General features: G+C 55.2%; 5 protein-coding genes and 1 non-coding gene across 6 annotated transcripts; 2 read left to right on the top strand and 4 right to left on the bottom strand.

The window, feature by feature from the left end:
* Window positions 1–4,724: 4,724 nt before the first annotated feature.
* On the top strand, window positions 4,725–7,343 carry P884DRAFT_236538 (uncharacterized protein). Its single transcript, XM_069439996.1, has 3 exons — window positions 4,725–5,277; window positions 5,342–5,421; window positions 5,492–7,343. The coding sequence occupies exons 1-3, from the start codon at window positions 5,181–5,183 to the stop codon at window positions 6,893–6,895; spliced, it is 1,581 nt and encodes a 526-aa protein (XP_069301277.1). The 5' UTR covers window positions 4,725–5,180; the 3' UTR covers window positions 6,896–7,343.
* P884DRAFT_289564 (uncharacterized protein) lies at window positions 7,344–9,124 on the bottom strand (the record flags this gene model as incomplete). The annotated part of the gene is made up of 1 exon (XM_069444006.1): window positions 7,344–9,124. One exon carries the CDS (start codon window positions 9,122–9,124, stop codon window positions 7,631–7,633), a length of 1,494 nt encoding a protein of 497 aa, XP_069301276.1. The 3' UTR covers window positions 7,344–7,630.
* Window positions 9,125–10,559: 1,435 nt separating this feature from the next.
* P884DRAFT_255049 (uncharacterized protein) lies at window positions 10,560–12,082 on the top strand. Its single transcript, XM_069440953.1, has one exon. The coding sequence runs from the start codon at window positions 10,764–10,766 to the stop codon at window positions 11,676–11,678; it is 915 nt and encodes a 304-aa protein (XP_069301275.1). The 5' UTR covers window positions 10,560–10,763; the 3' UTR covers window positions 11,679–12,082.
* A 3-nt stretch (window positions 12,083–12,085) lies between these two features.
* P884DRAFT_216937 (cyclophilin-like domain-containing protein) lies at window positions 12,086–13,296 on the bottom strand. Its single transcript, XM_069439330.1, has 3 exons — window positions 13,050–13,296; window positions 12,765–12,978; window positions 12,086–12,491 (listed from the first exon to the last, which is right to left on the bottom strand). The coding sequence occupies exons 1-3, from the start codon at window positions 13,080–13,082 to the stop codon at window positions 12,250–12,252; spliced, it is 489 nt and encodes a 162-aa protein (XP_069301274.1). The 5' UTR covers window positions 13,083–13,296; the 3' UTR covers window positions 12,086–12,249.
* Window positions 13,297–14,721: 1,425 nt separating this feature from the next.
* P884DRAFT_t21 lies at window positions 14,722–14,795 on the bottom strand. Its single transcript has one exon. It is a non-coding gene; the product is annotated as a tRNA-Asn (tRNA).
* Window positions 14,796–15,180: 385 nt separating this feature from the next.
* Window positions 15,181–22,484, bottom strand: P884DRAFT_192082 (P-loop containing nucleoside triphosphate hydrolase protein; the record flags this gene model as incomplete). The annotated part of the gene is made up of 4 exons (XM_069437642.1): window positions 15,181–15,645; window positions 15,701–18,577; window positions 19,637–21,979; window positions 22,035–22,484. 4 exons carry the CDS (start codon window positions 22,482–22,484, stop codon window positions 15,181–15,183), a joined length of 6,135 nt encoding a protein of 2,044 aa, XP_069301273.1.
* Between the last annotated feature and the right edge of the window lie 467 nt (window positions 22,485–22,951).

Here is a 22,951-nt window from a genome sequence, read left to right as displayed (position 1 = left end):
ACTTAAGAGAAGAGCGGCGATCGGGGGCTTAATGAAGGGGGGGGGGGGTGGTAACGCAAGTAAGACAGACGGGAGGGGAGGCTGTGAGCGGCAGCAGGCAAACCAAGAAAGAACCAGCGGGAAATTCGGCTGCTCTGCAACCGGGGTAGGACTCGGGTTGCAGCGGGTGGATTCGCGGCGGGTTGTTGAGGGAGGGGTGTGCTTGCTGGGTCCCAGAGGTCGGTGTGGGCGGCGGCTCGCAAAGCTTGCTCCGAGTTTAGAACGTGTGTGGTCAAAGAAGGTGCGAAACCAGTCTGGGAAGGTCTGAAGTGTGGCTGAGAGGGCTTTCTCAGCCGGGCGTAAGGACAGCGGCGAGGGGGCCTTGCAAATATCGAATGAGCCGACCTCTAGCATAACAGTATAAGGCTGAAGCCTGTTGGGCAGATTGGTGCTGTCAGCGCGGGGGCGGGGAAGCTTGGTTCCGCTTGTTATCTCCCCAAAACCCTGCCTCGAACGATTGGAATCAGGCGGCCAAGCAAAGTAATGTGATATTGAGAAGAGTCAAATACCGAAGAAGCACAATAGATGGTATGGAAATGTTGAAACTCAGATATCTTGAACCTACGGAATGTTTCGACAGCTGAAGCCCACCCTAGGGCTGAATCAATCACTTGCACAGCATGGAATGGGAGAAGGCACACCAATTGCCGGTAATCAAACCCCCAGTGCTCTCCTTCAGGTGAGCAGACTCCACTTCCATGCAGCTGGACACAGCAACGCGCCAACCATACAGTATTAGTACTAGGAACAAGAAGCGGTTTTCACTCCAACGACTGTTCGAAGATCTACTGCATCGGTTGGAGATAGGACAGAAAATCATCGAATTTGCCGTGAAAACATCAAGGACAGTCCGACGAGGACGGTTTCATGTGACCCTGGTTGCGCAACTCTCCCAGGGATGCGAAGTCGATCCACAGCTTCCTTATACGGCGCTGGCCAAGACAGGCATGTGTTGACGAACTGGTGGTGCCCCTGTCCTCAGTTCCATTTTCCACCCTCTCTCGAGGCGGGCCCCGGACCTAGCAGTGATCACCTCACGGTGTGCTGACAATTACAAACCAAGTGATGGAGAATACGCCTACGGTATGCATTGATCAATCAATCATCACTAATGACTTTAAAGCACTTGCTCGTCGACAAGGCGCGAGCGGGTCGTGTTGACGATGCATTTCTCCCCGAAGAAGGAAGAAGGGGTCCCCATTTTCCAGGTGCCTGACCTAAGCTTAATCGGGGTTCTTGGATGGTAGGACCTTCGTAGGACTTGAAAGGCCAGAGCATGTGGATCTGTGGCTGAGTTCTGAGGCGCAGATGATGGCCAATCAGCGAAATTTTAGGCCTGCACTTATTGGTATTTCGTTGTTTCCATGGCGGCCCAAAAGGTTCTTCCTGTCAGCCGCATGGAACTCTCTCACGGCGTTGCATTGTGCACAGCGGAGGAGACAGTCGGCGTTGACTCTCGGGGAGCTTATTCACACGAAAATGATCCATGAAAACGGGCTGTCCTGTCAGACAAGCAGATTGCAAGCTACTTTTGAGAATGGCCTCCCGCGGCATGTTTGACTGTCCGTCTCTAACCCTCGAGCAGTGGTTTGCAATGCACGCTAGGCAATCTCAATGCGAGGTTCTGGAGATCCACACAATTCACCCATGTTGCTACATTTGCCAAGAAACATTGGGGTTTGCAGCTGTCGCGTGGAGGCCTGGAAGCGGCCCCCAACTCTGGATTCGCGGACTAGTGATCCGTAAATTTCATACAAGTATTGAATCCATGGGCACTCCCAACGCAACTTTTTGCGGGATATGCGCTGTTGGGTTGGCTGGCGGGCGGTAGTAATTCGCTAGCGCTAGCGGCACAGTTCAACTGAACTTGTCGGCACACATAATTCGGAATTGATGGAAGCAACGGCAGTTCCGTATCATGTGTGGGGACGGTTACACTGAAGTTCTGCCGCCACCCACTGGCGCCCTTGCCTCCTCCGTACATCGATCAACGCCTTGAACTGCCTCGGGATCAGTGAACGTGGCAGACTTCCGTCCCCAACATGAAACCAACAATAATTGTTGCCCTATTCGACCTACTACCGCACCGTTGTTCAAGCAGCTCGATCTTCCCGCGTACGATGCCATCGGGATGGTCTGAGGATGGTCGGGTATTCACCACAACAAGCCGCACGACTCGGGGGCGCTTGGGGTTGCCAAGAGTCTAAGAGACTCGTGGGCCTCATGCGCCGCGGGGCGACTGGAGTTTGGCAGCAAGACTGGAGTACGGATTACAAAGGTACTGCACCCAAGACAACGTTGGTTGTCTCGGTATGTCTCAAACCTTGAGGAACCGTGTGGCTTTGTACACTGCTCTCAAACAGTCCCACATCTTGTGTTCGCTGGTGGTTCATCAAAGCGGCTCATCGTTTTGGCATATAAGTTAGACTTCGCCCCCAACAGCAACCCGCTGAGATGTGTCACCGTCGTAACATCCGGGATCTCCGGGGTGCGCCGCATCATTGCGACAGCCGATCTCTATTACTTGAAACCGTGGAAAGAGCCGGAGCACCAGCTTGCCTTAGTGTAAAATGGTACCTCCATTGGCGTTGACAGTTCCAATTAGAGTGCTAATGCTCTCACTAGACGTTTGATGGAGTAATGCGAGATGCTGCAGCCAGTCTTACTCAATCCCTTGATCCTCCTTTCTCTTCTGGTTTCCCCATCAAGATGCTCTTGACGTCGACCAGAGCACAAAGTCATTAGATACTCACGTAGAGCAGTCATGGTCGGGCGGCATAAGTTCCATAGCTGCCTGGTGCCGGTCGCGGCGTTGACTACCTATCCTGGCCAGAGACAGAGCGGACAAATCATCTGACAAGTGTCGGAGAGAGCGAAGCTGCGCAAAAAGAACAATGCAGTCGGTGCAATGAAGCAAATATCTCGAGAATTCAACCAAATTTCATCAGCTCATGCGCCCTCGATGATCTTTCTGTCGCCTGCCTAAAGCATAGGCATAGGCAAGGAAGATAAAACATGACAAAAAAAAGCTATAAAAAGGTCGAAATGCTTACCACTGTAAGACGTGCTATCTCTGGGTGACTGGGGTCGTTGTGTGGGAGGAATCCACTAGGATGTGTCTTGACCAGATGTTACCTTAATTCCGAAAATGCGATTGACAAAGCATGGCTTGGGAAGCTCGATCTACACTCCATTCTGCTGCCTGCGTTAAGAGGAGCGCTTGGCTGGTGGATGAAAAGGGGTAGTTACATATTGTACGGAATACACTGCCTTGTGGATTCACACGTTGAGAGTGCCTATCTAAGAGCATTTTTCACAAAATACCTGCATTCTAATAGAGAGGTGGATTGCGTGCGTCTATGGAGGTACACTCGTCCAGAATCTTCTTGCCATGTCTCCCAATTCGGCCCTTGGATGTTCAAAAACGGAAAATATAATTTGCTAGACTAGGAAAGGTTCGTACTGTTGTGAGTATCCTGACGGTGGCAATTAGTCAACAAGGCCCAATCATGTGCCGTCTTGGGCCCGGTTAGTAGTGCCGAGTAAGGTGATTGCGACAGATATTGAAGCAGCTGGAAACTCCACTGCGCGTGTATCCGTGCTCTCTACTGCGAAGTTACCCTTGGGTCTTTTCCCAAGATCTTTGATGATCTCCCCTTTGGTTAGTGGGACCACTAGTGTCATAGCACTCCACATCCATATTTGTCTTAGGGCCGCCGGAGCCAGCCGACTGCGTACCTGCGTATGTACGGAGTACGTACACTAGTACACAACTAATGCTTCTAACCTGAACTTCAGCACTCTTTCAGATGTCTGTGAGGAAGAAGCTCATTGCGTTTCGGACGTGCCGTTTCCAAACCAATCCCAAGCGGCTGTGAACGAGGCTTCAAAATTTGGGGCCAATTGCCTCGCGATAACAGCCATTGTCCAGTGACAGGGCCGTTTTTGTGGTTCGCGGCGTGTTGTCGACACGCGACTCGTCTGACCTCGAGCATTCCACGTGTTGGTGGCCTTATCTGCCGTGGTTCGTTGGCAAATCCCGCAGTCAGAGGCATTGCAGGTTACACCTATTCTCGGCACCGGGGAGCGCAAGAAGAACGAACGCCTGGGGTTCACACGAGTTTGAAGCGAGAGCGCTTTGGCCCTCGGCAGGGACGCACCTTGGACTCCTATCGCATGCCCGGCCGTTTCGATACTCGCGAAATCTGGACGGGCATAAACGAACTGCAACAACACCTTTCCGGCCGAGCTAGCACCGCCTAATTCGCCGATTCAAACGCCGGCACGGCAGGTCGCTCCGCAGTTTGCGAGTCGCGAGTCGCGTGTTGTTATTACTGACATTGAGGTAATTTTCAGGAGGCTCCAGCATTTTGGGGGGGGGCCACCGCCGAAGCCGCAGCGAGAGCGCAGCCAGCCAATGACCCCCCGCCTGAGCAACTGGCACCCAAATCCGGGCCGTTTTCACTTGCGGCGGGGCCCCAGCGTGACCCCACGAGTCCATTGGAGCTAAACCAGTTGGGGAGCCCTGTTGGAACCGACAAAACGTCATCCCCAAGCTCGTCCGGCGCCGCGGGGCGCCCGGCCACCTTTAAGAACCCACCGGGTGCTGCGGTCCAAAAAACCAATTCGCGCAGCTATCGTGGCCTGACGTTTCCCAGCCTGGTGCATCTGTGTTCTGTGGCTTTCATCATTCTCGCCTCGGTAAGTCGTATATCAAAAGCAGCTCCCGGCTGCTGTTTCTGGCGCAGAAACTACGGAGTACGAGACGCCGCTATTACGTGCCCCGCATTAGCTTGGCCGCGCCGTCAATCTGTGCCCCTCCATTACCCCCAACCAACAAGCACTCCATGCCGCAGCACTTCAAACAAGGCTGTCGGGATCTGCACCAGGAACTCCTGCGCAATACCCAATTGTTATCTCTGAAGCTCGGAGTTTTTTTCCATCCCGGCTAACAAAACGCTCAAAAGACCCTCTTCCGTCACAGCGCGCGCTATCTCTCTTGGTCCATAAGTTCCCGCGCTCCCCTCGATCAGGCAATCCAGTCTTTCCCCACGGGGTCAGGCCACGAATCAGGGACCTGCGAGCATCCGCGCCCACCCCCATTTCCTCCCGCGGCTCCTCTCTCCACGCCGTCGCCCGCCATGGCTCTCGAAGCAGAGACGCAGGCGATCGTCGACCAGTTCGAGTTCTCGGACGCCGATGTCAACAGAGCGGTTAAGGAGTTCCTTCGTCAGATGGGTATGTGCTCGATTCGTCCCTTCGTGCTTGGCATATCGGCCGCCATCGCTGACAGGGTCCGAAGATGAGGGTCTGAGAAAGGATGGAACCAGCTTGAGCCAGATTCCCACGTACGTGACCGCAGTACCCAATGGTTCCGAGAAGGTCAGTATTGGATCCAAGGTCCAACATGCATCGCGACGGGCGTAGAGACAGACGCTGACGACGCGGAAAGGGTCTCTACATGGCCGTCGACCTCGGTGGCACAAACTTCCGCGTCTGCTCAATTCAGCTTCTGGGGAACAATTCCTTTAGACACACCTACAACAAGGTTGCCATCCCCAAACACCTCATGGTTGCCAAGACGGCGCAGGAGTTGTTCGCATTCCTGGCATTGGAGATCAAGAAGTTCCTTCAGGAGCACCACAACGAGGACTTTGAGCACCACATTAGACGCCGGATGACAGTGAGCTCCCCAGAAGGCTTCAGGGACGAGCACATCTTCCGCATGGGCTTCACCTTCAGCTTCCCGGTAAAGCAGGTTGGGATAAACAAGGGCACCCTCATCAGGTGGACCAAGGGCTTTGACATTCCGGATGCCGTCGGCAAGGACGTCTGCGCTCTCCTGCAGGAGGAGATTGACAAGCTCCATCTCCCGGTGAAGGTGGCCGCGCTCGTCAACGACACCGTCGGAACGCTCATGGCGCGCTCATACACCTCTCCCAACAAGCACGGCTCGATTCTGGGTGCCATTTTCGGCACCGGTACCAATGGTGCCTATATCGAGAAGCTGTCCAATCTGAAGAAGGGCCTCGCTGGCGAGTATGACGATACGACGGGCCACATGGTTATCAACACAGAGTGGGGATCGTTCGACAACCAGCTTAATGTCTTGCCCACCACGAAATGGGACGATGCTTTGGAGAAGGGCAGCATCAACCCTGGCTACCAGATGTATGAGAAACGTGTCTCGGGAATGTTTTTGGGAGAGATTCTGCGCTTGGTCACTCTCGAGCTCCACAACAACCCAAACGTTTCGTTCTTCAAGGACGAGAACTCCAGCTTCAACGATAGGGGTTCGGTTACCGTCATCGACAGAGATTCGCCGCTCTACAAGCCGTGGGGTGTCGACACGTCCATCATGTCGACTGCGGAGGCGGACCAAGACCCCGAGCTTTCGGCCCTCCGCCAGTCGCTAGAGAAGGACCTGAAGATCTACGCCCCGGCGTACGAAGACGCCCTGGCGTTCAAGCGGATCTCGCATGCCATTGGTCGCCGCGCCGCCCGTCTCGCTGCCGTCGCCATTGCCGCGGTCGTTATCCAGACCGGCAAGCTGGACGACCCGGAGCTCCTGGGCGAGGACATCGACATTGGCGTCGACGGCAGCCTGGTAGAGCATTACCCGGGTTTCCGCTCCATGATCACCGAGGCTCTGAAGATCACCGAGGGCATCGGAGAGAGCGCGAACCGCATCAAGATTGGCCTTACCCAGGACGGGTCCGGCGTTGGCGCTGCCCTCATCGCCTCGGTTGCTGCCAGCATGGAGAAGAACACCAGCAACGAGGAATACATCGGCGAACTGCGCTCGACTGTCAAGGCGGAGCCTTCTGCCGTGGACGAGAAAGCCGCTTCCGACTAGGAGTCCTGGGTGTGGCCTGCTCCTACCATACTTTTGCAAAAGCGACTAGGCAGATGCTGTGATCTCATGTGATGGGAGAGCCTCAGCACTTTACAAGGCCATATCTAGTTATGTTATCTAGTTACGTGGCAGTCAAGCAGTTGCTCCTCCTGGGGCTGGGGTGCATTGCACGGCGTGTACGATTCTCGATTGTTTTTTTTTCTTTTTTTCTATCGGTTGGGGTGGTGGTTGGGCCTGGGCAACGGAGCAGCAGCGAAGTCGTCTTGGGCTTTTACTTGCATGGATCATTAATTTGGACTCTCCTGGTCGCATCCTGATATGATTCCATGTACAAGAAAAGGGGCTTCAGGTCGGGAGCGGGGAACTGGGGGACGGGACTGAAACTAGGGTAGCTAGCGTTGACTTCTCACTCCGTAGGTCTTAAGCTAAAAAGGTATGAGGCAGGATGGCTTACCAGTACAATCAGCAGCGAAGCAAGCATAGAAGTTCAGCGCGCCGCCCTCCCTCGCCTTGCCGAAGATGAAAACGGCCTTTGGACCACTTCTACGGCGGCACGAACAACATTTCGCATGCCGCTTTATACATTCTGTTTCATCTTTTATATAAACCCGTCTCCTGTCTCCGATCTGAAATAACCCAACTCAATCCCAACCTCAACGCTAAACTACCCGGTTTCTCGACCCATAACCCAACTCCCACCATTCCCCGTCCCTTCCGGTAAATATTTGTCCAAAACTATGCCCCAAACGCAGCGGAAGGATACGTCCTTTCCCTCTTCTTCCTAGCCGTCGAGCTGCTCCGCGAACCGCTGCTCGCCCCCGATGCGCCTCCCGCCCCGGGATGGCTGTTGGGACTCAACAGCCCCTGCAGGTCGGTGGTGCTGCTGCTGCTGCTGCCGCTGCTGCCTCCTGTCTTCCTCTTACCGCCGCCGTTCGAGCTGGGCACGACCATGTCCGGGGGCAGGTCGTTCCACTCTGTCTGCGGGCGCGTGTTCTGGTACGAGATCGACACCGATGACGCCGATGATGCTGCTGTTGACGTAGTGGAGGGGGCGGGGGAGGGTGACGCGGCTGCTGCTGCGAGGCGGCGCGTGGGCGGTGGCGGGTTGGAGGAGTTCCGGGTGGTCGCGGACGCTGTGGCATGTGCGGCTGCTGCTGCGGCTGCGGCTGCTGGTGGTGCTGCAGCTGGTGCTGCAATTGGTGGCGGCGCCGAGGATATCGGGGGGAGATTGACGGCTGCTGCGAGGACGGACTCGGGAGGGTGAGGCTGCGATGCAGCTGAGGCGGCGGAAGACGGCTTCGTATCGGCGCCGCGCGGGCCAGTGACTGTGATGCCCGACGCGGTCTCAGACGCGCGCGTGCTTGCGGCAGCGGCAGCGGCAGAGGCAGCTGCGGGCCCAATGTGCCGGCGCACAACCCACGCCGAGTCAGGCCGCAGCTTGAAGTAGTACCCCTTGACCGGCTCGGTGCCCTCGCGGGCGAACCCGCGTGCCTCGTACCACTTGAGACCCTCCTCGTTCTCGGTCCAGACGTGGGCGTATATAGTCCGAGCGTCGATGTTGCTGCCGGCTTCCGGGAGGAGGCTGGCGCTTGCGATGATGTGCTCGAGCGCGGCGGCGGCGAGGCCGAGGGAACGGTAGGGGGAGAGCAGGGCGAGGGATTGGATGTAGATTGCGTGGTACGGCGTGTCGGGAGGTACGCTGAACGGCTTCTGAGAGTGCGTAGGGACGGAGGGTTGGGGGAGCGGTCTGCCTTGGGCGTCGAGGAACGGGTTGGGCTCGAGACGGCAGATTAGACCGCCGATGACCTTGGGCGTGTCCGCGTCGGAGTCCTGCCAGAGAATGGCACGCGAGAAGAGGCCCGATGCAAGAGGCTCGAGAGCCCTGGCATAGAATGAGTCCGGGTAAGGGACGGGGAGAAGCAGGGAGTTGATGCGCCGCAAAGCGGGTACGTGTTCCTCCGCTAGCGGCACAATGGTCGCGCCCGAGGGGATGGACGGCGGTGATGGGAGGACCGGGACACCGTTCGGGGGAAGGGTAACTGGTATTGTCACGGGCTGTACCGCGGCCGAATCCGGAGGCGGAGGGGGAGGGGGTGGTGGTGGTGTTGATGTTTGTTGTGTCGTAGCATTGTTGTGTTGCGGCGGGGCAGTCGATGGCGGGGCAGTATATTCAGGCTGGGGTCGCGGTCGAAAGAAGGAGCGGATTGAGGATTGCTGAGTGCGCTGCATTGTTCAACGAGGATGTGGGAGTCGGCTACATGACCCAGTCGTGGAAAGGAGAGAATGTTGTCGCCAGGTGAACTTGTCAAGCCTCGATGGCCAAGTAACCGCCTCCGATCTGTTTGTTGATGCCCCTGGGACCCCTGCTCGGCCAGCGGCAGAAAGCGGATCCGCCCGATAGATCGATGCCAAATACCGCGCCGCTCAGCATCCCGTCCTCTCGCCCCACCGCAGCTCCGCTCATGGCAATTATACGGATGTACGGACGTACATGATATAACGGGAAAGTTGGGCCAGCTTGAGCTTGAATAATTGTGAAAGCTACTGCGGACATGCGCTATACTTTCTCCTTGTGCACTAAGTTCCTCGAGCATACTAGGCTGATTACATTTCGCAAGTAAGGCAATGGGAGCAGCGAGAGGGCAAAATAGAAATGCAAGAGGTTTGCGCTTTCAGGAAAAAAAAACACAAGAAGGGGGGAGAAAACCCTGGATTAAGACTTGTCGTTTGGTCTGCCCACCCTGCCTGCCAATGTTGGCAGTATGATTATTGACAAGACCGTAGGCGGGATCGAATTGGCTTCCGCGGCCATAACAGGCGTCTCTCTCTCAATAAGTTTTGTTAGGGGATAGCCTTGCGCTACTTCGTATTGTTGTTTATAACCGACAATAGAAACCAAACTACTTGTATGGCGTGCGTGTGTCCTATTGAGTTTGACGCGGCGTGCGTTGCGAATTGTGGTAACTACACGCAAATGCTCCGTGCTATTTCCCCCCCCCCCGTCCAAATAGGCAAAGTGGTGGGCCATTCAAGGTATTGTGAGGTCCTGCATTTGCGGTGCATTACGACAACTGCCCGGTGCGTTCAACGCCTAACAAAAACGGCGGCTGGTGGGCTGAGAGAGCTTTTCCCTCGACTAGTTATCCTTACCTTAGTCAGTCATTCCAACTCCTTCTGACCGGATACCCACCCAAACCGTCGGGCAGAGAATCGCCGTCAAATATCCACTGTTGGCGATAAAGACCCCGGCGGATCGCTGCTTGGGTGACGCAAATCGTTCTTTCGACTTTTCTTTGTTTTCCCGACCTCTACCGCCCAGGTGCAACGGTCGCCGGGCGGAGCGAGCTTGCTGCAGCCGAGCGCGGGTCTGAGGCCCGTCGACCTTCTCCGATCGCCGCGGCCCCAAAAATCGGAGCCGTTCCAATTAAAAGGCTGGGAGGTCCTGCCTACCTTCCAAACACACCCACAACGCCCTCCCGAGACGGTTCAATCTCCTCGAGCATCGAGCACCCCCCACACACAATCACAATGTCCGCCGAAGGAGGGGAAACCGGCAAGGCCGGAGTTATCGTCGCGCAAGACGGGGCGCCTCCCCTGGACAAGCTTGTGAGTTGTGGCAGTTTGCGCTCCGGCCCTCCGCGATATTGACTTGATCCCCATCCAGTCCCACGCCGTTGTCGACGATCTATTGTATAACATCGTCCACGACCTCCTGCTCAAAGTGCACCGAGACGAGAAGATTGCGCGCGCAAACACGGCCGCCATCAAGGTCGAGAAGCTCGCAAAGAACACGACGGATGGCACAACGGACCCCAGCCCCGATGTCGAGGTCGAAACGGATGCAGCTATATATAAGGAGGGAAAGGTGATGCTGAAGGGCAACCCGCTCAAGACGACCAAGGAAATCCTCTGCCCGAAATGCCACCTCCCCCGACTGCTGTACCCCACGGACGGCAAGGGCGCGAGGAAGCCGGACCCCGGCGTTATCTACTGCAAGAAGCACCCTTACATTGAGAAGCCGGGCTACGACATTTACGGCCAGACGTGGGTTGCGCCAGGGCCGGGGCGGGGCAAGAAGAAGAAGGATCAAAAGCTCGACCCCAATGACCCGAGCTCCCCGGCGCCCGGCGAAGGAAGCGCAAAGGACCGGCCGTCTAACGTGCTGAGCTTTCCCAGCGCGACGTGCCCCAAGTGCAAGAGGTGCATCCTGGTGACGCGTCTGAACAACCACATGGGCGGATGCATTGGCAACAGCGGGCGCAATGCCAGCAGGGCGGCCGCGCAAAAGATTAGCAATGGCAGCAACGGGGGCAGCCAGAACAACGACAACACCCCGCCCGGAAGCCAGAAGGGCACGCCGCGACCGGGAAGCCGGGGAGCGAGCCCCAGGAAGCGGGACGGTGACGAATTCGACGAGGATGGGGAGGACTCTGACCAAAACAATCCCAAGAAAAAGAAGATCAAGCCGAACTCGCTGACCAAGAAGGTCATTCTGAAAGCCAAGAGTTCCGCCGCACTCGGAAATCTGAAGAAGGACAAGGTAAAGCCTAGCTCGATGCTCAACGTGGAGCAAACGGTGGAGGCCGACGACGACGCAAAGGACTCGACCGTGCAAGTGGCGCCGAAGAAACCGGCGCCAATTTCAAAAAGCGCCTCGCCAACCAAGAAGATCAAGCTGGGAGCGGCGAAGCCACGGTTGCCCTCGCCGGCCGGCAAGAAGATTAAGAAGGATCGCGACTTGGAGAGCGAGTCTTCGGGCACTCCGTCATCGCCGCCTCGCTAACTCGGCGGCTGGTCGATGGCCAGCTCTGTCGACTTCAGATGTTGTTTCCCACTTCGCATCGACAACTTGCTTCTCTCTGCGCATCACATTGGTCACGGTTCGGAAACGTTTCGCATCATCGCCCACGGTGGGCTGGTCCGGGTTGGCGGCGTTCTCTGCATTTGCGTTCATCGGCTCCGGGCATTTACGGGACATGACTCTTGTACTATTACGACGAAGAAAAAGGAGCCTCAGCGGACGTTACATGCAAGTGGTCTGGTTGGTTGTATACACGGAAGAAGAGGCAGTCGGACAGATTGATTTACTTTGCTGTCTGCTGCCCACCTCGTTTTTTTTCCCCGAGGCGTATGATACGCGTATGATACATGGAAGGTCTTTTTTCTCTCTTGGGACTCGCATCGCTGTACAACGTGATCAGCGCAAGCGTTCCCCATTTACGTGTACATATGTGCGCACCGGAATACGGATGGTTCAAAGGCAGGAATGTGACATACACAACTACCTTCCCCTTGTCCGTGCCAGTCACGATCTCGTACTTCACACCATTAGTTATTGGTCCAGTTGCCGCGGCCTAAACCTCTTCCTCCTGGGTCACCACGTAGGCCCTGACGATTTTGACCTCCGTCTTGGGCCGGTCCTCCGCGTCGGTCGGCACCAGGCCCATCCGCTGCACCACCCGAATACCCTTCTTGACCCGCCCAAAGATGGTGTGCTTGCCGTCCAGCCACGGCGTGGGTGCCAATGTGATGAAGAACTGGCTGCCGTTGGTGTTGGGGCCTGCGTTGGCCATGCTGAGGATGCCTGCGCCCGTATCTGCGTATCGCGCCGGCCGGCCGCCGGCGTTGGTTAGTATGCTTCTCTTTCCTACGTGGAGATTTTTTTTCCGTTTTTTTCTTTTTTCTTCCCTGGCCATCACGGGGCACTTTTGCCCGCCTACCACACCACGATGGCCTCTTTCCTATTCATACCACGAGAAAAAAAAGAAGAGAAAGAAGGAAAGAAGAAAAGAACCAGACGAAGGGTAGGGATGGGTGTTTATCAGATATGTGACAAACAAACACACCAGAACGTCAACAAAACACATACGCTTCAGGTCGCTGCGGATCTCGTCCTCGAACTTGTCGCCGTAGATGCTAGTCCCGCCGCGGCCCGTCCCCGTCGGGTCGCCGCCTTGGACCATAAAGTCCTTGATGATGCGGTGGAAGATGGTATTGTTGTAGTAGCCGCGCGAGGCGAGGGTCGCAAAGTTCTGGCACGTCTTGGGCGCGTGCTGGTTGTAGAGCTCGACGATGATGGTGCCCTGTGATTTGGGCGCGTTAGCCCGGTGTTCGCTTCTCCCGCGGATGGTTGGAGAGAGATGGTGGCCCATGCCATGGAGGTCTCTAGAGCTACGTCGGTTGCCATGTTGAGGACTGCGAGTTTCGGAACCGTGGGATGTCGGTGCTGTTGAAATGCTTTTGTAAAAGTCGAGGGAATGAACCCCGTCAGGAACTATTACTAGTGAGACCCGTCTTGTGCTCTATTAAGCATAGACTAATGAATCGCAAAAGAGGCGCGATGATGTAAAATACCGAGAGGTACTTCGCGGTGGTGAGGTTCATGGTGAAGCTCTTGGAAGGTGAGAGGGAAACTGTATCAGGCTGTATTAAGTGAAACTTACGGTATTAGCGTATACTGAGCAATCACGTATTTTTACAGCGTATCCATCCAAGACGGCGACCCCATTCTAGAAAAAACACTCCAACATGGTGCAGTGTCTTGGTCTCAAGACTAGCCATCGTTTCTTATCATGCACTGAGGTAGCACATCTGGGGGCTTGACCAGTCTTCGGGATTTCTCAAATACCTGCGGCAATCACGGCATCTATCAGTATCCATCTAGACGAGGTCGTTAGGGGCCCTCATTTCGGGCCATTGAAGTGATCTGCTCTCTCAAATAGACGGCCAATATTCCTTTGTTCTCTTCCACGCCGTTAAATATGTCGAGGCGGGCAGGGACACCCGAAAAGCAGGTTGCCCTCATACAAAGCTGCCCAGGGATACCGTCTGCAAGGTTGAGGACATAACACGACCTCTTCTAGAAGCTGCGGAGCCCTCCGCCGTGGTGCTGGCAGATTGGGTTGCGGCCTTCGTTGAGAAGCTGGAGGGAGCACTACGCGGATCAGGCGCTCTGGGGCTGCGGCGGCTCGCTGACCGTGGGTCGGCCCGCCCGCATTGACAGCCAATATCAGTGGCGGAGCCTCCTACCGCGCTTACAGCGCCGATGAGATAGGCAACCTGGGTTAAATGGTGACGTTAGTCCGGATTCTTGGGTGAACAGGTAACGAGGAAGAGTGAGACGCACGGCACGGCACGGCACAGTCCGGTTGAGCCGAGATGTTCTGTCTCAGGGCCACGCTGGCAACCGAGACGAACAGGACGGCAGACTTAATCCTTGATCGTTTAGTTACGTATCTTCGAAGGGGAAGTTGATGGGTAGCAGATCTGCGGAGGGCGGACGACAGGTTGTGCTCGAGACCGCGCTGGCAGAGATTCGGCCGAAGCCACTAAAGGGCCAGGCGCCCCCACAACGACAAACGGGAGGAATGGCCGAGATGCTTGTTCCGCCGTTTTCCTATTCGCTTCATCTTCTGCTAGCTGAGATCCGACGAGGTCTGTGTTTACACCCCCCTAGCCATTTGAGCCTCCAACCGAGCACTCGGGCTTGATTCGCCCTCGGCCAGGGCTCTTGAGCTCTGCCGTGAGCATGACCGACGACAGTACACTTGCAGTGAGCAGTTGGATGAGAGAATGTCTGCAAGCATAGAGCATGGTGGCCACGGAAAGTCCGCTATTTTTTATTTAGTATGAGGGAGTTTCGAGTCTCGAAATTTGTCCGAATCAAGGCGCTGGTTTGAACACGGGAAGAAGTACAAAAAGAGTTACTAAAGGTATAGAAAACTGCAGCAACGTTGGTTCCTGCCTGCAGTTCCAGTTGGAGGGGAGAGGGCGGAGATCACCAGACCATTCAGAAACTCAAAAAAAAAAGGCATCTCACAGCATTTCTCCTCCGGGAAGGCTCGAACTTCCAACCTCCTGATTAACAGTCAGACGCGCTAGCCAATTGCGCCACAGAGGATACTAGCCGAGGCTGAGCTGTTTCTTTGTAGGAAGGAACAAAATCCTATCAGAAGCGAGCAACCGAACCGACTTTCCCCAGCAACTTCCAACGCTCATCTCCTTACACAAGTTCGAGGCATTCGCTTCAATGATCAGCTGTAAGCGACAGAATGTATGAACTCTAATCGATTCGTTGCTCAATTACGTAACATCATATCATGAATTCGTAGCTCAATGCCCTGGCCTCGCGGCACATACGCAGTAATCCCGTACGCAGAAACATTTCAACCAAACCCGCAGCTTCGCCCCGACAATTCCGTTCCAAATGCAGATACCCCCCTGACCCGTCCTCCAATGCCTCGCTCTCCGGACAAGCCGATGCCTATCCCAAATTCCAACCCTTCTCACAAGAACCCCTTTGTCATGGAAGGTACCCGACTAAGGCTGCTCTTCCTCTGCGGAATGCTGACCGTCTCGTCGCCAGTCCAGCCCACATGCCTGTTCCTCATACTCCCGCCAAAGACGCTCCCGGCTACTGACCCAGCATTACTACCCTTCTCCACCCTCAGCTTCCAAGCCTCCAACTCGCGCTCTAGCATTAACGCGCGCTCCTTCTCCTCGCGAAGCTCGCGCTCTGCCCGGCGCGCCGACAGTTCGTTGTTGCTCTCGGACGCCTGCAGCTCCTCGATGGTCTTGAGTAGCTTGTCCATCTTTTCGCGCATGCGATTAATGTCCTCGGTGAGCTGCCCATTTTGCTTGTCCTTTCGCTCAATCTGCGACTGCAGGTCCTTGACAATGCGGTCGACGTTGCGCACAGAGCGCTGCGACTTGTTTCGCTCCGTCTCCTGCTGCTCGAGCTGGGACTCAAGCTACCATAGACAGGTTAGACATGATCGAGTACAAAGGGGCGGGGGGCGGGCTTACCTCTTGAATGCGCTTATGCAGGAACTTGATGTCGTGGCTGGCCGTCGAGTAACCCTTAGTCTCGAGATCGATAAGCTTGAGCTGGGCCTCGTTGAGCGACTTCTCGAGGGCTGCTTTCTGCTTGAGCAACTCGGCGCTCGCCTCCCTCTCTGCGACGATGTCCTTTTGGATTTCCGACACAAGCGACTCAGCACGGCGCATCTTCTCCACTGCTGCAGCTGCGATGTCTTCTTGTTGCGCAAGCCCTGCTCTAAGCTCGAGAATTTCCTTGTCGATGCTGGCAGCGTTGCGAAGCGACGGGCTCTCACTCTTGGCAAGCTCTTCAAGACCGGCTTTGGCTTCCTCCAACCGAGACTCGATGCTCCGCTTCTCGCGAAGAAGGCTGTCACGGTCGGCGGTAATCTCATCGACTGTCGACCGGAGGGAGCGAACTTGCGACAGGAGTGACACGATTTTGCCCTGAGCCTCGTTGTGAGCAGCAACCGCCTCATCCCGCGAAGCCACCACATCAGCGAGCGTAGTCTGCAGACGTGCCTTCTCTTTGGACCATGTGGAGCTGTTAAGCACTTCGTCATCCCACTTGGACCGCAACTCATCGAGCTCTTCGCGCAGCCTCGCAATCTCCGCCTGCTTGAACAACTTCTCCTCTCGCGCGAGATCCAGCTCCTTCGTGAGAGTGGCAAACTCGGCCTGGTACTTCTTGCGTAGCTGCTCCATGCTCGACTCCTTGTCCTCAATGTCGTTCGCTCGCTGATTGCGGTAGTCCTCGAGTTCGTGCTGCAGTCTCTTCTTCGCCTGAATTGCGGATTCCAGGTCTGTCGACATGTCCTCCAGCTTCTCCTCGAGTCTCTGCGTCTGTTGCTGCAGATCCTCAATGGTGTCTTCGAGACGTTTCCTCTCCGCCATCATCTCTGCACAGCTCTCCTCAGCCTCCTTAGCCTGGGACTTTGCAAACTGTTCGGCACGGCTCGCTTTTAGCACAGCGAGCTCGGCCTGCTCCAGCTTGCTAAAGTACTCATCCGCACGACTCTTGTAAAGGTTGAGACTAGCAGTTACATCGGCAAGCTTAGAGCTCTCGGCGTCCAGGCGAATCTGGAGATCGGCGTACTCCTGCAGCAGCTGGACGCGGCTAGCTGCCTCTTGTTCTCTCGCGAGTGACATCTCCTGAAGGTCTGACTTGGCATCGCGGTAGTCCACCTCGAGCTTCGCACGGTCATGCCTCAACCTCTCCAGCTGGCCCTTCATCTCCGTCAGCTCTGCGATGGCATCATTATGGCTATGCAAGAGTGCCCGGCGAGAATCCTCCTGGCTATGGAGGAGTTCAAGAATCTCTTCGTGAGACTTCGTTTGAATGTCCCGGAGAGACAGTTCACCGCTATGAAGGGCTTTCTCCAGAGCTGAAACCTGCTTCGCCGACTCGTCGAGCAGATCCTGCAGCCGCCCGTTTGCTTGCTCAAGCTTCCGCACTCGGCTACTGTCATCAGGGTGCACATCTGAAGCTGGTACTGAGCGCTCCAGTTGGCTCTGGAGATGTCGATTTTGCATTTGTGCAATCTGAAGTTGGTTTTGCAATTCCTCGACCTCTGCCTTGAGATCCATGCGATTGTTGAAGCTCAGAATGTCTGCAGTCTTGTCTGAGCGAACCGAGTCGTGAAGATGATCATTTTCGGCATTTGCAAACCGACGTGGCGGTGTCGATATATTCGAGTAGTGGCGAGCATTCGACTTGGAGTGCTTCTGTGTCGGCGACGTAGTGAACGGGGCCTCACTGATGCTAATCTCTTCCAGGCCACGTCTAGTGGGAGAGCCGTTCCTGGCAGCTTTGAGCTCTGCTAGCTGAGCCTCGGCGCTGGCACGGCCAGCCTTTTGAACACGCAAGTCTTGTTGCAGTTCCTCGATCTTTCGAACCAAATCGAAGTTCATGCTGGAAAACGAATCAGAACCGCCATCTGACCTAACAGGAGGCGCCGCCTCTGGGTCAACGACTTTAAGCGCGTTTAGCAGTTGAGCCCTCAGTTCCGCAAGCTCCGCATCCCGGGCATCAAGGGTGGACTGTAAGGTGCGGACAGTTCCTTGAGCTTGCGCCCGCAGTTGCTTCTCCGATTCAATGGTGCGGTTCGCCTCTGCCAACTGAACCGTGAAGTTCGACGAAGCCTTTTCGGCATTGCGGCTGCTTTGAACCTCTCTGGCTACCTCGTGGTTGAGGTCTTCAAGATCAAGTTGCAGCTTCTCGAGCCGCTTCTCTAGCGAAGCAATGGTGAGATGTGAGTCACCAAGTTGCTTGTTGAGTTTGGCGTTCTGCTCTTCTAACTTTGCCTTCTCACGTTGCAGAGAGAGGACCTGACCACGAGAAGCCTCGCTTGCTCTCGATGCCGACCGGGCAATTTCGAGCCCCTTTTGCTGCAGTTTATTGAGCAGCGCCCGATTGTCGTTCTCAGAGGCAGCAAGACGACTCTTTACGGTTTGGAGCTCGCGCTCCATCCGCTCCTTTGCCTGGTCGTTCTTCAGTCCAAATTCGCCGGACTCGAGAATCAACTTGTTTAAGTCTTCGACTTGGCGATTGAGCTTGGCGCACTCTTCTTCAAACCACCTAAGTCGCTCCTGAGCCGCCTCGAGGTCTTTACGGAGACTTTCCTCACGTTCCCTTGCGATCTTGAAAGCAGCTCGTTCTCCAACAATCTCGGCTTCGCGCCGGGCTTCCTCGGCCTGGATCTTGGCGGCACGAAGTCGCCGGATTTCCTCGCGAGCTTCATCACGTTCTTTTTCCGCCGTAGCCCGAGCTTCCATGGTCCGCCGGAGCTTATCTTGCTGGGCGTAGAGCTCTTTTTCAATGATGATTTTTGATTCATTCAGGTGGTCGTATTCGTCCTTCAAGGTCTGGTACTTGTGCTCACCAAGCAGCTGGACATCGTCGCGTGACTGGCGCTCCCTGCTGAGTTCCACCTGGGTCTTGTACAGTTCATCCTTAAGGTCCCTGATTTGAGCTTCAAGGACCTGCCTGTTCTCGTCGGCTTGAGCGTCTTCAGAGAGCCGGGCTTCTAGAAGCCTCTTTGCATCCTCCGCCTCCCGCTGCAGCTGAGAGTGCTGGGATTTCATTGCCGATAACTGGGCTTGAACCTCGCGAAGTCTGTCAGCAGTCTTCTCTCTCTCTGCGCTGAGACTCCTATTCTGGTCTTCAAGGCTGCGCCGCTCCATCTCCAGCTTCCGCTTGTCTGAGCGAAGCAAAGCGAGTTCGCTCTCCTTCTTCCTGACCAGATCCTCATAGTCTGTCGAAGTCTTGGACAACTGAGCCAGCTGCTGCTGGATTTCGCGATTTTCGGCGCTCAGTTGAGAATTCTTGCTTTTCGACGATTGCAGCTCCTTTTGAGCGGTCATCAATTTGACCTCAAGATCTTGATCTGTCTTGAGCAGCTTGGCTTCCAGGTCGTGAACCTTGCGCTCCTTGAGCGAGAGTTGGCTCTGCAGCATCTTGATCTCGCCCTCAAGGGCAGCCTCCTGCTCGCTGCGTTCGGACTGAGCCTTGGTAATATCGTCGATGGCGCGCTCAAGGTCTTCAACACGGCCAGCGAGTTCAGACTTCTCACGTTCCAATCTCGAGATGATGCCGGCTGCTTGTTCCAGCTGTGTACGACACCGCTCCACATCCTCTTCCGCTCGTTTCTTGGCCTCGAGCAGGCTATCCAGCTGGTCCTCGAGCTTCTCTTGATCCTCCAGGGCACCGGCTAGCTTATCCTCCAATTCCACCTCCCGGAGTTGGAGTCGTTTGAAGATCTCTTCCTTGTCCAGTGCCAGAGCACGTTCGCTCTCCAGGGTTTGCTGGATTCGGAGCAGCTCTGCATGCACATTCCTTCGTTCGTCTTCGAGTCTCTGTCGATTCTCTTGTTCTTGTAGCATTTTCTCATTCAGCTGGCGGATCATGTCGTCTCGCTTTTTTACTTCGGCCGCAGTTCGGGTCGCGCCCAGGAGGGGCTTCATCCTCACAAACAGCTGCCACCATGGATTATCGCATAGATCGATGTACACCTGGAAATTTCGCTGGATAACCCTGGTGGCCTCGGCTCGGTAAAGCCTTTTGAAGGCAATCCGTCGTTGCATGTAACCCCGAGCGACTGATTGGAACTTGGACATGATTTCCGAGATGAGTGCGTCACGTTGCTCCTCAAGCTCAGCAAGGACGCCAGCACGGAAGAACACCTTGGTCAGACCAATCCGATAGAGAGACTTGTCCAGGCCAAATTTGTCTAGCATGATTTTTGCCGCCGCCTGACCTTCGATATAACCTTTGGGTATGTCTCGGCAAAGCACCTCATACCGCTGGCGGAATTCGGAGAACGGGAGCCTGTTGGGAAAGCCCGTACGAGCAATACGGATGCCCTCTAGCACACCGTTGCACCGTAGTTGGTCCAGGACCAAGGGCCCACTGAACTGCTTCGGCCTCTTGGTGTGGTTTGGAAGAATACATCGAACGAAGTGCGGATGTGTCAGATGCAACTGGCCCATGAGACTCGTGAGTTGTTCCTTGTGTCTTTGGGCCACTGTTCGAAAGAGACCTTTCTTCACCCTACTCCTCATACCGCCCGTCTCATCGTCATTGTCGGCACAGTCAGCGAAAAGGTTGGCGACATGTTTATCGGCTGAGGCGGCAAGCAGGCGGGTCAAGTTATCATTCAGAGGGTCTTTGTTCTTCTCCAGCCAGCCTTCGGTGGTGTACTCAACCTCCGCAGCATAATGTGTGAGGATGAAACCTTGTCCCAGCCGAGAAGGCCGATACTTTTGTGACTTCTTATCCCACAATGAGTTCAGCTTCTCGGTGAAGGTTTTGTCGGTGGCTTTGGGCATGACGCAGTCTTCGTCCAAGCACGAGAAGATACCGATCGGGTTGGAAAGCTCAATCAGGTCGATTGTCGGTTGCAGGTCTTTGCCAAAATCGATAAATTGCCACTCGATTTGCTCCCTGGCATACTCCTCTTGCTCCAGAACAAACATGTGGTGGTTGAAAAACTGCTGCAGCTTCTCATTCGTGTAGTTGATGCAAAGCTGCTCGAAGCTGTTGTGCTCAAAGATTTCGAATCCCGCAATATCCAACACACCGATGAAGCGGGTGTCATCGAGGCCCATGGTCGTACGGTCGAGCTGACGGTTGATTCTGGTCACCAGATCGCCAAAGCCCCGTTCGTATATGCCTTTGGCGAGGGCATCAATGCTGAAGCGGACTTGCTCCGGCGTCTGCACCTTCTCAACCCATTCCTTGCCTGCTTTTACTTTGGGGTGCAGCAACCCGCGAAGGAAAGGCTCAAGGGGCACACCAAGCAGCTTGCAGACTTTGGCAGCAACTTCGTTGGCCTCTGGCGCGAGGCGAGCCTGGTCTGCCGATCTGCTCTCCTTGACAACGGAAATGTTGCCAAGGTGAAGAACAGCGGCCACGGTGCGTAGAATGGACGCCTGCTCCTCGTCGGAAAAGCCCATGACCATGAAGGCCTCCATCAATGTTTCCCACTCGTCCCGGTCGGACACGCCTGTAATGACCTCTTGCCCGTCCCGAGTGTAGACGAAATCGCCAACGTCCAAGCCGTCAAGAAAGAAATCTTTCTTTAGCGCCTGGTCCGCGCCCTTGAGCAGCTGGTAGAAAATGTGATAGTTGCGCTCCTGGCCGTTGATCCGTACGACCCGGGATTTTTCGAGGAGATACCAATCGATGAAAGCTCCAGCAATCGATCCGTCGCGGTTGAACTCAATCCTGATGAACTTGCCGAATCGAGACGAATTGTTGTTTCGCACGGTTTGTGCATTACCAAAGGCTTCGAGGATCGGGTTTGCCCTTAAAATCTGGGCTGATAGGTTCGAGTGCTGTTTCGCCCTGCTCTTCGAAGGCGCCTGCGATTGAGCAACTGCGGCAAGGTACTGAATGACCTTCTTGGTGTTTTCAGTCTTCCCGGCGCCGGATTCGCCGGTAACTAAGATGCTCTGGTTCTCATTTTCGTCGACCAGGTTGCGGAATGCTTCGTCGGCCATGGCAAATATGTGCGGCTTGTTGTCCTCCCTACTTCTGCCTTTGTACATGTTGATGTACTCGTTGGTGTATATTGGAAGAGGGGCGTAAGGATTGACTGTCACAAGAAACAAGCCTGAGTAGGTGTAAATCAGGTCGGACATGTACCGTGTGTGCAGGTTGTGGACGACGGAAGCCTCGTTCAGGTGAGTAAGCTCGGCCATGTCATTCGCCTTGTCAAACTTGGCTGGATTGACCTTGTCGACGCTCTCAGCATCGACTTCTCGTTGCTGTTTCCTCGTGTCAGCGAAATGCGCTACTTAAGACTCTCCACGGTGCACTCACGCTACCGTCATCACACTGAACCAAGAGCCGGTCTCCCTCCAGCTCTTCTACTACCCAGCCTTTGACAAAAGCCGTCTGCGGGTCCTTAAGCCAGACATACTTTTTGCCTGAAAAGTCGTTCTCGCCCTCAATCCCTTTGACAATGTCGGTGGGTTTCCGCATGTCTTCGGTTTTAAGGTAGGACGGCGCAAAGGTGGTTGAGCTCGGCGTCCCTTCTCGTGATGTGCCACGGGCATGGCCATTTCGGACGGGTGCTGGCGACGTTAATGTTGTCGCCGCCTTGAAACTGTGTGAGTTTTGGGATTGCGTCCTCGAGTGGGTAGGTGGGGAAGGCGTCCCCGTTAGGAGAGACGGCGATGAGGGAGCGATGACAGATTTTGGACGGCCAAGACCACTCGAACCAGTCGAGGTTGAGGCGTTCCTCGCAAAGGGATTATTGCGAACCGACATGGTGCGTTCGTGTCGGCAGGTCACGAATGCAAGAGGTCATGGAATATTGTTCTTGAAAACTGTCGTAGGTCTGCTCTGATCGGAGTGCGGAGCATGTAAACATTCGGAAAAAGGGAGCCCTGTGCAAGCGATGCCGGCTATGCAATAACCCAATAGGAAAATGCTGGGATCGCACTGGCAGAGAAGTAGGAGAGAAAATGCAACGGATAGACCCTTAATTTTTGTCAAGTTCCTTTTTCGATGTCTAGGTCAGGCATCGAAGAGGGGAAGGAGCGTGATTCTTTGTGGGCAAACGGGTGCCGCCCAACTGGTTCACAGTTGCCCGGAGCACATCCTGGTAAGTAAACAAACTGGGCCTGGCAACTGCAACCCTTCGGGTTCCTGCTTGATGTCAGAGGTTGAACCGTGCACGCCACGCCGGATCCGGACTAGTGGATTCGCTCGAGGGCTGGACCATCTTTTCCATT

Source organism: Thermothelomyces heterothallicus, assembly GCF_042370625.1.
Source record: "Thermothelomyces heterothallicus CBS 202.75 unplaced genomic scaffold P884_scaffold_2, whole genome shotgun sequence".
NCBI classification, from domain to species: domain Eukaryota; kingdom Fungi; phylum Ascomycota; class Sordariomycetes; order Sordariales; family Chaetomiaceae; genus Thermothelomyces; species Thermothelomyces heterothallicus.
Note: the sequence above shows the minus strand (reverse complement) of the source record. Positions and strands in the feature narration are given on the sequence as shown.

What these genes read in the sequence shown, in the direction of transcription:
- P884DRAFT_255049 (XM_069440953.1), top strand. Translation starts at nt 10,764, where the DNA reads ATGCTGAAGGGCAACCCGCTCAAGACGACCAAGGAAATCCTCTGCCCG.
- P884DRAFT_216937 (XM_069439330.1), bottom strand. Translation starts at nt 13,082, where the DNA reads ATGGCAACCGACGTAGCTCTAGAGACCTCCATG. An exon ending in TAGCTCTAGAGACCTCCATG is followed by an intron (nt 12,979 to 13,049) that starts GCATGGGCCACC and finishes CCCAAATCACAG; the next exon opens with GGCACCATCATCGTCGAGCT. An exon ending in GATCCGCAGCGACCTGAAGC is followed by an intron (nt 12,492 to 12,764) that starts GTATGTGTTTTG and finishes CGCGATACGCAG; the next exon opens with ATACGGGCGCAGGCATCCTC.
- P884DRAFT_236538 (XM_069439996.1), top strand. Translation starts at nt 5,181, where the DNA reads ATGGCTCTCGAAGCAGAGACGCAGGCGATCGTCGACCAGTTCGAGTTC. An exon ending in GGAGTTCCTTCGTCAGATGG is followed by an intron (nt 5,278 to 5,341) that starts GTATGTGCTCGA and finishes CAGGGTCCGAAG; the next exon opens with ATGAGGGTCTGAGAAAGGAT. An exon ending in TACCCAATGGTTCCGAGAAG is followed by an intron (nt 5,422 to 5,491) that starts GTCAGTATTGGA and finishes CGACGCGGAAAG; the next exon opens with GGTCTCTACATGGCCGTCGA.